Genomic DNA, 14,558 nt, shown 5'->3' with positions numbered 1-14,558 from the left:
CCGGGGCTCTAGTATGACTATAAAATTGTTACACAGAGTTATCTCAACATATAAAATACATCATATATACACATACAAAAGAGATAACTGGCAGAAAATGTACCAAATCATTAAGAATACTTATCTCAACTGGCCAGTGTGGTTCAGTGGTTGAGCATCGACCTAGGAACCAAGAGGTCCTGGTTACATTCCTAGTCAGGGCACATGGCCGGGTTGCAGGCTTGATCCCCAGTAGGGAGTGTGCAAGAGGCAACCAATCAGTGATTTTCATCATTTATGTTTCTATCTCTCTCTCCCTCTCCCTTCCATCCGGAAATCAATAAAAATTTTTTTAAAAGAATACTTATCTCTAGATATTATAGGAAAAAATTTCCCCTCAAGTTTTAAATAGTGACTATTACTTTCAAAAAACTTTGAATATATTTTAAACTTTGAAGACTTTCCTGAAACCTTTCCAACCATACACAGACACACACACACAAATTTAATCATTCCTTCCTCTGATTCAAGAATACACACTCTTTGTTGTGCATATCACACAGTTATAAACTTTATCATCTTATATTTTAATTCATGTCTGCCACGGAGCTGTCTGAGGACAGGATATGATTCAACTTCTTTTTTTAATATGTTTTTATTGATTTCAGAGAGAGAGAGAGAGAGATAGAAACATCAATGATGAGAGAGAATCATTGATCAGCTGCCTCCTGCACGCCCCCTACTGGGGATCGAGCCTGCAACCCAGGCATGTGCCCTTGACCTGAATCGAACCTGGGACCCTTCAGTCCACAGGCTGACGCTCTATATCCACTGAACCAAACCGGCAAGGGTGATATGATTCAGTTTCAATCCTTAGTGCCTGACTTCTGGTGGAGGCTAGTTAAATGTTTATAAAAGAAATTATTCTTACATTGCCAGCTACATGCAAATGACCAGTAAGTGCCTAATGAATCATCTATAAATGTAAATCATTAACGCACCCAACAAATATTTACCATGCGCCTAAAATATCCCAGGTACTGTCACAACCTCTGGGAACACTGCAGTGACAAGGTCCTTGCCTTGTGGAACCTACATTCTTGTGGAGAAACAAAACAAAATAAACCAGCTCATTTCAGAGGGGGACACGTGCTACAAAGAAAATGTGGGATAAGTGGAGTCAGGGATGATCTGGGGAAAGAATGCAGCATCAAAGGCATATTGAGAATATTAGCCAGGTAATATTCTCTGAGTCTCAATGAGGATGATAATCCCTAATTCACAAAAACAGGTCAGGATTAAATAAGGTAGCTTACGTGAAAAAGGTGAGGCCAGTGCTTGGCACTCAGGGTCTGCTGTATTTGTTAGCTGTATCTATTTGGAGGACACTAAAAGTAATATAAGACCCAAAAGCTGAATTATATGGATTATGACTGTAAGTGAAGATGCCAAAAGAAACTTAACAATGTAAATCCCATCCCTTTGGCCAGAGAATTCTGTAATATGTGGTTAACAAAAAGACTGCATATGCTATCCTTAACCGTTTATCTGAACTGAGGATTCTACTACTGATTACAACTGCTTTAAACAACAATGCAGCAGAGTTGAATAGTCTACCCGTAACACCAAGTGCAAACACACGAAAAACACAGATTCGGGATCCAAAAATTATCTCTCAGCCTTTCCCTAGTATCTCATAAACTTTCTTGGTCTTCACAATCTTTAATCCCCTGCATATGTAGGCTATACTTCTCTAGGCCAAAAGAGGAAAGGAAATTTTCCACAGCGGATTACAAAAGAGAGCTGCTTCTGGGTACATTTACTTCCCATCCTTTTTACTTGCTGCTTATCTGAAACCTAAGAACTAGGTCTCCCGGACTTTGAGTAGGAGGTTAGATTGTCAGATCACTAAAATGTTTCCTCCGAAGTATTTCAATCTCTAATCAGTCCCCAAACCCTACCATATATTTAAGATAGACAGCCTTTTGCCCTTTACATCTCTGCTTTCCAATCTCACATTCTTCAAAAGAATCACTGGCTGAGTGGGCCTACTATAACCTATTCTCTGTCAAACTCTTAGACCTATTCTCTCCTCAATATTTTTAAGTGCTATTGTGAGAATTATTCTGACCCTCATTCTGATCAGTTTTAATATTAATATCTTGATTTGTGAAGACAGGAACAAAACAGATCATGACAGAGTAAATTAACTCCACAAAAATTGGATGAGTAACAGTGACGAGGTAAAGAAAAATTTAACTCATAGGATGTAAGCTATCTAGGCATGCCAAACCTACAAATACAGAGTCACAGCTCAGAAACTATGGAATGGCCATAAAGTCTGGAAACACAAATAATATTTTCTATTTTTAACAAATTAAAGGTGTCCTTTATGACATTATGTACATTCATCTGCTTCCATATTCTATGTACATCTTGCAGAGAAATGCCATAATGAAGATTCTGTCTCAAAAATGTTTCAAATATACTGTATTGTAGAAAAGACAAAACTATAGCAACTTGTGTTTAAATGTTTACTCGTTCATTTAATGAGCACCTACTAAGTGTCAGATGCTCATGAACTTCTAGATGCTGGTTCTTTTGGCAGCACTGACCACTTAATTCGTTGCATTGTGTTATTAAAGATAGGGAGATACTTTTTTATCTTGTACTTTGAGATAAGTTTGAATGCTTGAGGAATGAAAATATTTGGCTGTACAACTGTCTTTTGCATACAAAATCAGTACACAATGTTTCCTTCTCTTCATGTACATTAATTCTATGATCACTCCAAGTGATATAAAGGCTGTTCAGTGCCCGTTTCTATTTTTCTCCTTTAAAGTCTGCCAACAAGGATTCATATCATATTTATTATTCCTGAGATTATATAATAGTGCTTCTGGACAAAATAGGCTTGATTCCAAGGTGCCAATTTATTGTATTATTTTAATTCCATAGTATTTTTCTATTTCAAGTTAAACCAAAATGCAAATATTAGGATGATTTCACATGAAGAAGTGTACATGCTCAGCACCTGTAAAGAACAAGAACACTAAAGGCTAGGAAAATAAATGTAAGAGAACTGAAGCAGAACCCCTCAGAGGAAGCCATCTACAAGATATAAGAACCAGCTGTGGAAAATTCCTTGCGAAGCTGGCTACTGCAGCCACAGCAATCTCCCAGGGAAAGCCTCTTCGAAGCTGTGGCTATATTCCTCAGCTCTCAAGATCCTAACTTGGGGCTGTATACAGAATTCTATCTCTGACAACCACATTGACCCCTACAGAGAGCCAGGTATTGTCTTCAGGGAAGTGGTATTAAGAAGCTTCAAATTACAGACCTTGGAGATTCACAACGACCAAAAGCAACACTTATGGCATTCAGGAAATTAAGAGTTGAAGCATTTCTCTCATCACCAATTAAAACAGTCACAGAGCAAGGAAAATTCTTCCACTTGCATTGGTGAGTCAGCCATAAGAAGAAGCAGGTAGTTAAATGTACACCATCCTATGACATCAGCCTGCACTCCCTAGCCCTCAGAGAACCAGACTGGCTTTCCAGGACAGGCGGTCACCATTAACACCCGGTATTCTAGCTCCTCTCCACTTCCAGATGCCATGAACTAGTGTTTAACTCTGGACTATTGATTATCAACAGTATTTCCTCCTTTAAACTCTGACTATGCAGTTGGTCCTCTGTATTCACGGGTTCTGAATCCACGAATGCAACCGAGGATTGAAAACGGTATTTCCTATTCACCTTTTGGAATTAGTGGATGTGGAGGGCCAACTATATGCTTTGTTCTACACCATTTTATATAAGGACTCTGGTATCCACAGTGGTCTTAGAAACAATCCTCCATGGATACTGAAGGACAACTGTAATTACCGGTAGTTAAGCAGGCATTAATGAGCCATAACAGTATCTAATTTTTCTGAACACTTTGTTCTCATCCTCTCATAAAGCACACCCAGAAGAGAGGCACACCCCCCCCCTCTCTCCCTCCTTCTCTTCCTCCCTTCATTTTTACAGACTGGGGGAAAGCATCATTGGCTAAACGCCCTGACCACAATCGCCAGTGATAGAGCTGAGGCTTCAACCAGGGTCTTCCTCGCTCCACGTTTCATGAGCTGTACACTACTCTATGTTTCCTCCAGCTCTTTCCTCAGTAAATGCACCTGGCTTAATCAAACCTTTCACATTGCAGTAAACAGAGCTGTGGCTGTATTCCTCATCCTTTTGACACTACCAAAAACCACCTGTGTAATGTTAAGTTGAAAGTGGACAAGAATTACCCGTATGCAACCCTTGAAAGACAGAAAAATAGGCTGGCCAATGAGGAAAGCTATTTAAGTAGAAACTGTCTTAGAAAATATCTAAAAACATTACATTTCTGAGAGATCACTTCTGTATCAACTTACTGAAAGATCATAAAAAGTTTAATGCTAACTACTTTTCAACACACAATTCTGAAGTATACAGTTTATATTATTAATGTTTCCAGTAGCATAAAAACCTTCTAATATTTCCTAACCAACCCCTTTTTTTCCAATAGAATATAGATAATGTGGCTTTGCTTGCATTCATATTAACCATGCATTTTGAAACAGTTTGTGGGGTTGGGTGGACTTTAAGGGGCTTTGCATTAAGCAGTAGTTAAGAAACCAATTACAGAAGAGTCTCCAGTTTTAAATCTAGGTCATACTATCCTTATTTAAGAGCAAGCATAAGCTAGATAATTTATATTACTTCCTGAAAATATATTTTTAAAAAGGAGCATGGACAAGTAGAAAAAATATTGTTTCCACAGAATTTTTTATAAATAGGTTCATTTAGTTTTAAAATAATTCATAATCCTATGAACTCATCATGTAAGGAACTTCTTCCCTGGTTATAGATAACCCACCAACAAAATTAACACTAAATTACATTTAACTAGACTTATGTCAGAATACATAAAATTTACGTAGTCACTTTCAATTTGCGGTTGGGGAAGAGGGGAGAGATAAAGGTAGAGATGCAGACAGCAGAAAATTTGAATTTTCCCCAAAAAATACAATATTCAAAAATATATAAGCTAACTAAATAAATAGTGGAAATTATCGGCTACTGTGAATCCAAGTAGTGGTATATGTATGGGCACTGTATTTTTCTTCCTATATTTTTATACATACAAAGATTTTTTAAACACCATTTCCAGGGTATATCAGAAGGTCAAGTAGATTCAGCCAAGGCTCCCGCTTCTACAATGCACTGTTAACTGAAGTCCAAGAGGTAACATAGCCAAAGTATTAATGCCTCCCCTGGCTCAGAGGCAGATTGCCTAGGTTCAAATCCCAACTCTGCCAGTTTTTGGCTGTGAGCTTGAGCAAATAATATAAACGCACTAACCCTCAAGTCATCAGTATAATGAGGATAATAACAGTCTCTACCTCAAATGAGTTCCAATGAAAAACTACATGTAAAGAGCTTAACACAGGGCATGGCTGATAGGTAAATCGGTGGTTTACCACATTGTTATAGTAACCAGAGGGTATTTTCTGACAGAAAAAAAAAAAAAAGACGAAATAACATTACACAGAAGTTTGGAGTTATTCAGATTGCACTGTATGAAACAATTGGTAATCCATACTATGATAAGATCATACAGAGCCTCAAGTCACCATCACAATAATCATAACCCAACATTGATATGGTTCTTACGTACAGGCCAAGCACTGTGCTAAGCATTTTTTATGTAGTTTCTCATTTGAATGCATAGGAAGCAAGGAATTATTATTATTATTATTATTATTATTATTATTATTATTCCAGATGAAGAAACTGAGGGTCAACAATTATAATTTGTTCAAGATTACGATGCCAGTAACTGGCAGAGAGTTGAGTTGAGATTTGAACCTGGGCAATCTATCTCCAAAGCCTGCTTCTGACAGCAACTACCTACCTGAACTTGGACAAGTCATTTCCCACACTGGGACTTCGATGCCCTCCTCTGGAAAATGAGCAGAGTGGTGGGATGGGTGCTCTCAAAAGCCCCTTCTAGATTTTTCTGGACAAAAATGCTACTTAACCCAATTCACTACTGTACAGAAAGCATCTCTGCTCTAGTCCTCTGCATGCCTAGGCGGCTCTAGTCTTGTACAATTCCCTCGGCAGAGTGCCTCCATGTTCTTGAGCTCTGTTTGGAGGGAGGCATCGGTCAGGTAGGGAACCTCACTAGAAAGTTCCATAACTAAGTCTCTTTGAATTGAGTTCAAAGAAAACCTGACTCCAAATGAATTCTACCTGACAGCACTATCTGCTTGCTCCAGGGAAGTTAAGAACATACATCAACAAAATTAGCCAAAGCTCTAGGGCCTGAATCATGTCACTCCACCTCTCAGGACCTCAGTTTCCTTATTTACAGAGATGAAGTGGCTTTTAGATACAGGTAATCCCTAATGAAGCAGCCATCCCAATCCAGGGAAACCAATCAACTTTGTCAGAATTGAGAGAAGGGGTAAGGAAGCATGTGCACTTTGAAAAACCACATTTGAATACAGTTTTTGCTTTGATAATATAAACTACAGAAGTAAAGCTCCAAAAAAAATCTATTGTATTTGGCAAACGAAAGTGAAGCAGCATGGGGGAAGAGGGAAAGGGAGAGGCGCATGGATTTTTTAAAATATTAAGATACATCAGAGTAGATAACTACTGAAAGCCCCTTTTAACTCAAAGTATCTGTGAAATTTTAAAAAAAATAAGTTAGCACTCTATGAAATAAACTTTTTAATTTAAAGAAAAAAAATCCTATTTGTCAAACAATTTTTTTAAAAAGTCATTAGGACTACTTAAGATATTTTCTCCTTTTGTAGAAAAATTATTTAAGTAAATGCACAAACATGTAAAATTCTCCACACAAGACTCAAACACACTTCAAACATACTTTATATACTTACCAACACAAACCAAGTCTGATAATATTCTCAAGCCAAAATACATCCTAGTTACTCCTACTCTGACTCTAATAGTGCTTCAAAACCCAGAAGCTCCATTTTAAGAAACAAAGTGAGACATAAAGTCCATGCAGTTCTTTCTCTGGTTAAATATATAAAGCTCAATTTTAAATCAAATCTCTTCACCTACAAATCTTTTGGCCATCGTTGCCTATTTAATAGCACCATTAGGTGGAAAAAGACAAGGGACCAAACTCAGTCCAGCCTGTCTGGCTATAATTAGCATCAATGATAAACAGTCTGCTGAGAAACAACACACTACTTGTCAATATCTGTTTGGGGGATCTTTTATGGATTTAATCTCTCTCCAGATCCCATTTCCGGAGATAATTAATCAAAAGCTAGTTGTATTCAAATTGAACTCCCAGAAAAAGATAACTGATGTCTACATCCTCAGCTCTCAGTTCCTAAACCTCCTTATTAGATTTGAGGTTATCCTCTAAGATTTGGTTTGGGACTTGGGTTGGGAGCACCAAAATAAAAAGAGGGCCTATTAGAAAAAGAATACTACGAAAAAGAGCTCTCCTACCAAATGCAGCCTCCATCCCTGCCCTACCCCACCCCACCCCAAATGAATGCATGGAGAAATTCCAGAAAGTGGATTCCTTCTTTTCTCTACCTACCAAACTGATCTCATCTTGCAGTCTCTTCATTTTGTTTTAATAAGCAGACTTTAGAGAATGGCAAAAAATAAATGTTACTATTACAATCTTCCATCCCTGAAGCAGCCTGTGAAAACTTGTTAAGATCCTTTCTCATTAAAAACTCTCATACACACAACTGATGGGTTTCATGGACCTCCTTCATCTATCAAGACTAAAAATCCTTGCTCTAGCCAAGAGAATATGTGCTTCTCAATAACCCTATCTCCTCCTTCAGGGATGGGAGGTGCCCAAACATCACATCTGAAACATAGAACAATAAAATGAAGGCTCCAATTGCACCTGATGTGTTAAACTACCTCTCGTCAAATGCCGGTTCTGCCATTTTTCAGCAATGCTCAAAGGATTTGGGTGTTTTTTTTCCTTGACCACGCTAAGTGAGTCTCATCCAAAGCCCTCCTCTCTCCTTCCTTTCCTTTTTTTCCTTTTTAACTGAGCCTAGAATGTGATGGCCAAATCAATCTATAAGTGAAGGACAAAGGTTTGCCTGAGAACAAAAGCCCCCAGTGAACACTCACCCTCACCACCCCTTTCCAACTCAAGATGTTCAGGACACTGTCAACCAGTGTGGCCGAGGGCCAGATCAGAAAACAAGAACAGAATAAGGACACTCCATTCAACGTTTTTGTCTGGGGCACTTCCTGGGTTTTTCATTGGCATTTAACACCAAGACACAAGGCTCGTTTTTCATTAAAGTTGCAAGACTTTCACTTTGCCCAGTTTCAAATGGTGTAATTGATCTGCATTGTCTTCTTAAATAACCCAACTGAAGGACACTGCAGCTTTAAATATTTCAGTGCTAACTAGCAAATAAGACTCCATTGCAATATGGCTCTGAAGGTCGTGTCCTATTGTCTCTTTCCTCTGGAAAAAAAAAAATTTCTAAGTCCTTCTTCTAGGTAACATAGGAAGGGTTACCCCTAGAATTTCCACTCTTCATCTCTGTCTCTGATAGAGTTCCGATGGTGATTGGAATCTCACACTCATAATTTTCCTGGCAGGGGCAATATGCTGATTGCTATTAAAGATGCCAGCACCTTTTAGCAAGACATAAACACATGTGTTCACATTAGTTTAATTGAGCGTATGCAACTGTCTGAAATAGCACCACTCACGGGCTTGTTCATCTCTTCTACAGTAGGGCCAGGGTGCTTTAGGAGTGGATGGCAGCAGTAGCCGGCACTCTGCACCCGGAGCCCCAAATTGCATAACCTGAAATGTGTAGCTACTTAAACCAACCGGAATCTCCACCTACTCATCCTGGGGCGATGCAGGCACCTTACCACACACTTGCAGCTTTACTTGTCAAAGAAGGTCAAAATAAGAGGCATAAGAACGGTGAAGGGAAAAATAAACTAAAAGTAAAAGGCCCTTTTCTATCTTGTCAGGGTGTATAAACACGTATCTTTGAATAGTCATAGTGTTCCCCCAACCCGGTGCACAGGAGTGGAATGGCCCCAGTGAACTGGAGGCTTTGGAAGGGGGCAGGGGTAATCAGTGGACTATTAAAAAGCAGGGAAGAAGGGGCAAAGGAAGCGGGGTAGGAGGAAGGCGAGTGCAGGTGCACTGGAGCATTACCTGAAATGGCAACAGATTGTTACCATTATCGGTCCGGAAAGCGTTATCCTCCATCCAGGACTTGGAGGTGAGCGGGGCCGCGCGGGGGAATTTGGGCGGCGCGATCACATTGCTGGAGAAGGGTTTTTTGAGTGGCGAAATGGGGTTGAGCGGTGAAGGCACCCCGACGCCCACGCCCACGCCCACGCCGACCGCCCGGCGAGGGTCCCGGCCCGCCTGCAGGCCGCCCCAGGGGTTAGAAGGCGCGCTCCAGGCGGCGTTCACGCTCTGGTGCGTGTTCCAGCTGGACGAGGCGGACGAGGCGGCAGCTGCGGCCGCGGCGGCCGCAGCAGCCGAGGACGAGGACGGCTTGCTGGTCATGATGGGCTGGTGGCCGTAAGCCGCGGCGGCACTCCTCTGCGCGTAGGGCGCCTGGCTGGGGCTGGCTGGCGACCGGCGCTGCTGCGGGGGCTGCGCCTGCGGGGGCTGCGCAGGCTGCGCCGGCTGCGGCGCGGGCGGCGGCGGCTGCTGGTGGTGCTGGGTCTGCGCCAGGCCGATCTGCGGGGAGAAGGTGCCTCCGAAGACTGGGTTGACGTGGTGCGGGAAGTTCTGGAAGAGCATGGTCCCGTTGACTGGGGTGATCCCCTGGAAGAAGCTGTCCTCCACCGCGTTCGTGGTGCCCGTGGACCAGGTGCTGCCGAAGGACGGCGACAGCGACGCACCCGGCGCCGCGGGATCCTGCGGCGGCGGCGGCTGCTGAGGGGGCTGGTGGAAACTCAAGCCCGGCAGGAGCGGCGATTCCATCTGCATCTTTTCGGGGCCGTTGGGGGCCGGCGGGGCCGCGGCAGGGCTAAGGGCCGGCACTGCGCTGCTGTCCTCCGGCTTGGGGGTCTCCGAGGAGAGGGGCGTGGACGGGGTTTCGGCTGCGCTGGGCTCGGGCTGGGGCTGCTGCTGCTGCTGCCGCTGCTGCTGGGGCTGGGGCTGGGTTTTGCTTTTGTCCATCAGTAAATCATCCTGCATGGTTTGCGCAGCTGAAACGGGAAAAAAGAGAGACGCGTTATTGTCAATGTGATCGTTAATGCCCCTCGCTGAAGCGGGCGGGTGTTTTACTTGCGAAAATCCAGTGCCTCCGCTACTAGCCAATTGCAATGCAAATCCATAATCTCCCATTTGGAAGAACAGGTCGGGCTGGGGTGGGAAGCTCACGCAAGGTCTCTAAAAATACTGTGAGAGCGCCTTCACCCTTTCTGATGTCTTGGTTCCCTTTCTGGATTAGTGAGAGAGGTGCTTATAAGACAGAAAGACAGCAATTTCGCCACGTCTCTTTTCCCTTCACCGGAACTAAGAGCCTTCACCCTGCAATGAGAAACTGATTCTGGTTCCTGTTTTTTCCCAAGCACCACCCTCCCCTAGTTATTTGCATACGTCAATAAATACTGCTGCGTCCTTCAGCAAGGTTAAAAAGACACCGCGCACGACCCTTTCTTCCCCCTCCTCGATTCTGACACTTTAAAGAAACAGCAGCCTCATCCCTCTTGATTAGCAAACTGCCTTCTAGCGTTGATAATTGTTTCATTTAGCAGCAGCGAACCACGAGGGAGGAAATCCTTGGCATTTGTGAGGAGGAGGACTCAGCTGCACAATCGTTCTCTGGCCTCCCAGTAGCTGCAGCACTCCATTTTGTTAGGAGACAGAAAAAAAAGAAAAGAAAAAAAAACCCACACCGTTTTTAAAGAGGTAAAAATCTCCTGAAACCTTTGGAAGTGCTTCCTTCTTGTTACTCTCTAAGGATTAGGGATTTTCTGCTTATTCTCCAATTTTCTTGTCTCCAATTCTGCCGCACAAGAGATTTTTGGCATCTCAGTAGTTCAGGTCTCAACAGGAGCCTGAGAATTTCTCTGCAGAGTGAAGAAATGTTCTAGTTGTATTTGAGGTCAGAGAGGGGGGGCGGGGAGAGAGAGAGAGAGAGAGAGAGAGAGAGAGAGAGAGGAGGCAGACACTGAGTGTGAGATGGGGTGGAACTTTGAAAAAAAAAAATCCTCTGGGGAGGAAAAAAAGAAAAGTAAAAAATCCTTCTGGGATTTAAGTAGAAAGTCAGGATAATTCTGGAGTTGCCAGATTGTCATTTTTGAATCCTCCTGCTGCTGCCTTGGTCACAAGACTTCAGCAAATTTAGAATACACTCTCTTATCACTAGTATTAGCAGTGAAAGATTATGGTTTGAAGACCCTGAATTACCATATGCTAGCAAAAGTGTTAAAAATAGCAGAGTACAAAGTCTCAAATTCTCATACATTGTAATTATAGTGCATTGCCATCATTGCTTCATTTAGCCATATAAGGAGAATATGGTATTTTCCATTTCGAATAGGATTATATTCACCCCTGCCTACTGCCTGTTCTCTCATTCACGGACTATATTCACCTCTGCCTACTGCCTGTTTTCTCATTCACGGATGAAAATAGTAATCACTCAAAACCAGATTACTATAAATATAGTTATCACTGAGCTAGCCTGACCCTTGGAACATGTTAATTGTATTAACTATATTAATATTACAGTGCTGAGACCCTGGAAACAAATATTTTGAAATTTTAAAGAAGCATATGACCAAACATATAATTATTTTAGATGAGGATTCAGTATAATTGTAACAAAGTTATGAATATATTTAACGCAGTTAATTCAGATACAGAGAATAATTTTCTCAGGACACTTGTGAAAGGGCATTCAAATAGAGGCAGAAGCTCGGCCTTTGGGCATCCTCATAATAATAACTGTTGTAAAATAAATGTATTGGAAATGGAGGTGCTACTGCTCTTAACTATTAAACAAAATTATGTCAAACCAAGAAATAGGATTAAAAATAGTTCTGTTTTATTAAAGACTATCTTTAAAATGATTATGTCTAATCATGGGGTTGTACACTTGAAACTAATATAATATTGTACATCAACTTTTTTATTTTGTAATTTAAAAATAAAAAAGAAGAAATGGTTAATCTTTCATTTTAAAGTTCCATACATAGACAAAACAGCAGGCTCAAGGAAATGCTTCACAGCCACCTTACTATCCTTTTCTATTCCTTTCCTATCTCCCTTCCCCCCGACACCCCCTCCCGCAAAAGAACCCAACCCAGTATGACATACATCACAAATTGCCAGCTACTACCAATAAAATCTACTTAAGATTGATTTTATGTTCCTCAGTACCCTTGGTCTAAAACAATGCTTTGATCGGTATTGAAAAATATGACACAAAGAGGCAAGCGACACTGGGATTCACCCACCAAGTTCTATTGCTACCAAAGGAAATGGTGATAGAAAGAGACATTTTCATACTTGGATTAAGCAGTGCTGCAGTAAACCATTATAATCTGGGATTTGAGATGCTTCCAGTGGGTTAAATTGTCTTTACAATAGCCATATCATCATGGCTGAAATATGCAGTTGATTCTAATTTCAATATCACAGCTTTTCTGATGCTTGTACAAATGCTTTTTGTTAATACTTTCAGTGCAAACTACATGCTCTTGGTGGAAAATATAATGCTGTACTATAGCAAAAAAAAAAAAAAAAAAGCCGAAAAGTAAGCTGGACTCAGAATATTTTATAAAGGCTGTAATTAATATTAACATATTTATTGAATTTTAAAATTTTTATCATACCAAGAACACCCATTTCTCTTCTCAACACCCTTAAAGATATAAATTTCACTTTCTGTATAAATTCACTCTGTCAAGGTCAAGACCCATCTTTAATAAATAAGACCCTTTAAACAAAAGGTAAACAATAGATTAAGATAACATTTACAAAGTTAATATGCACTCTCTTTCGGTGACTGCTTGCATAGTTTGTTTGTTTGGATCAGGGTTTTTCTGTTTTCTTTTTTCTTATTTACAGCAAAGTCCGAGAAATAGATACCTCCTCCTTCCCCTCCCCCCACCACACACACAATAGATCTTCCTTTACATGCAATCACCCAATCTCAAGTAACAAATTCTTAGTAGCAGTTACCTTTGAGTGTCCAGTTTTTAAGGATCGATAAAATTTAAAAGTGCACAGTATTTATTTTCTTCTTTCAGGTTGATTATGTGACCGCTCTGGCAAAAGCACTTTGACAACTGTAAGAAGAAAGGGCATGCGCAAACAGGGAACTGTGGGGGCTGAAGTCCTTCACAAGGTACTCTGGCCGACTTAAGCACGTTCAGCCAGGAAAGGAGGAAACCTCGAAAATACTGATTCCAGGGGGAAGAGGTTGTACCCGGTGCACATTATATCTTCCTAACCAATCTAAATCACGAGTTGTTGAAATGAAAAAGAGAAAAAATAAAATGGCTTGTCAACTTGATTTAGGAAGCCAGGTTAAAAGAGAAACTGGATTGTAGGGCTCAAAATAAATAAACCCAGCAGAGCTACCTTAAATGGTATTAGAATGGTAATGACTAGATAGCCAGCAATAGGAACCCTAACAGAGCAAAAGAGACCGGGGTGGGGAGGGATAAGAAAAGGAAGGGGACTAATGGGGAAAGACAAATACTTAAAATCTGACCATATATAAAAGAAACATTTTTAACATTATAGGTTGAAAAATACCTTAATATGAAATGTGATATTAACCTTGGAGGTCAGGTCAAAGTAAATTTCAGTCACAAATTTCTGACATCTACCAAGATTTCTTTGTATTTGAGTTTTCAGTAAAGGCACAAATCATTAATTTTACATGATAGTCTCTGAATCAACTCACCTCCTTATTTTACTTGTCAAAATGAAAGTTTACCTTGCATTACTCATACAATGCTCAATTAAATAAAATTCAACTCTTTTAAGCTAAAGTAATATTTGATGAAATATTTAAAATATTAAAAAACATGTTTAGTGTTTCACTGCATAAGGACAGTGACTTTTTTATTCGACAGACAGTAGATACAGTTTCTATTTTTTGTTTTTAATGTTCAGTGTGCCGGGCCGGTGTGGCTCAGTGGTTGAAGGTTGAGCCATGAACCAGGAGGTCACCATTTGGTTCTGGTCAGGACACATGCTCAGGTTTCAGGCTGGATCCCCAGAAGGGGGAGTGCAGGAGGCAGCCGATCAATGATTGACTTTCATCATTGATGTTTCTATCTCTCTCTTCCTCTCCCTTCCTCTCTCTGAAATAAATATGTGTGTGTGTGTGTGTGTGTGTGTGTGTGTGTGTGTGTGTGTGTATATATATATATATATATATATATATATATATATATAAAGTTTCAGTGTACATTTTTCCTAGTTTAACATCATGACTCCAAGGCTGGAATCTCACATATTAACATCAAACACTATTATCTATAGGTTCTGAAAGCAATAGTTCAACTACCAGTTTGCT

The 14,558-nt window shown here is 40.6% G+C and overlaps 1 protein-coding gene across 15 annotated transcripts in view; it reads right to left on the bottom strand.

The window, feature by feature from the left end:
* Positions 1-14,558, bottom strand: part of CPEB3 (cytoplasmic polyadenylation element binding protein 3) — a 184,991-nt gene that overhangs the window by 142,756 nt on the left and 27,677 nt on the right. For 4 of the 15 annotated variants that reach the window (XM_080687329.1, XM_080687331.1, XM_080687333.1 and 1 more), the window contains exon 1: positions 9,215-10,420. In XM_080687329.1, the coding sequence (XP_080543455.1) occupies positions 9,215-10,363 (1,149 nt within the window). In that variant the 5' untranslated portion in view covers positions 10,364-10,420. The other 11 variants (XM_080687321.1, XM_080687328.1, XM_080687330.1 and 8 more) reach the window with 7 other exon arrangements.

Source organism: Plecotus auritus (assembly GCF_963455305.1).
Source record: "Plecotus auritus genome assembly, chromosome: 9".
Taxonomy (NCBI): Eukaryota; Metazoa; Chordata; class Mammalia; order Chiroptera; family Vespertilionidae; genus Plecotus; species Plecotus auritus.
This window is presented reverse-complemented; position numbering and strand designations above follow the sequence as displayed.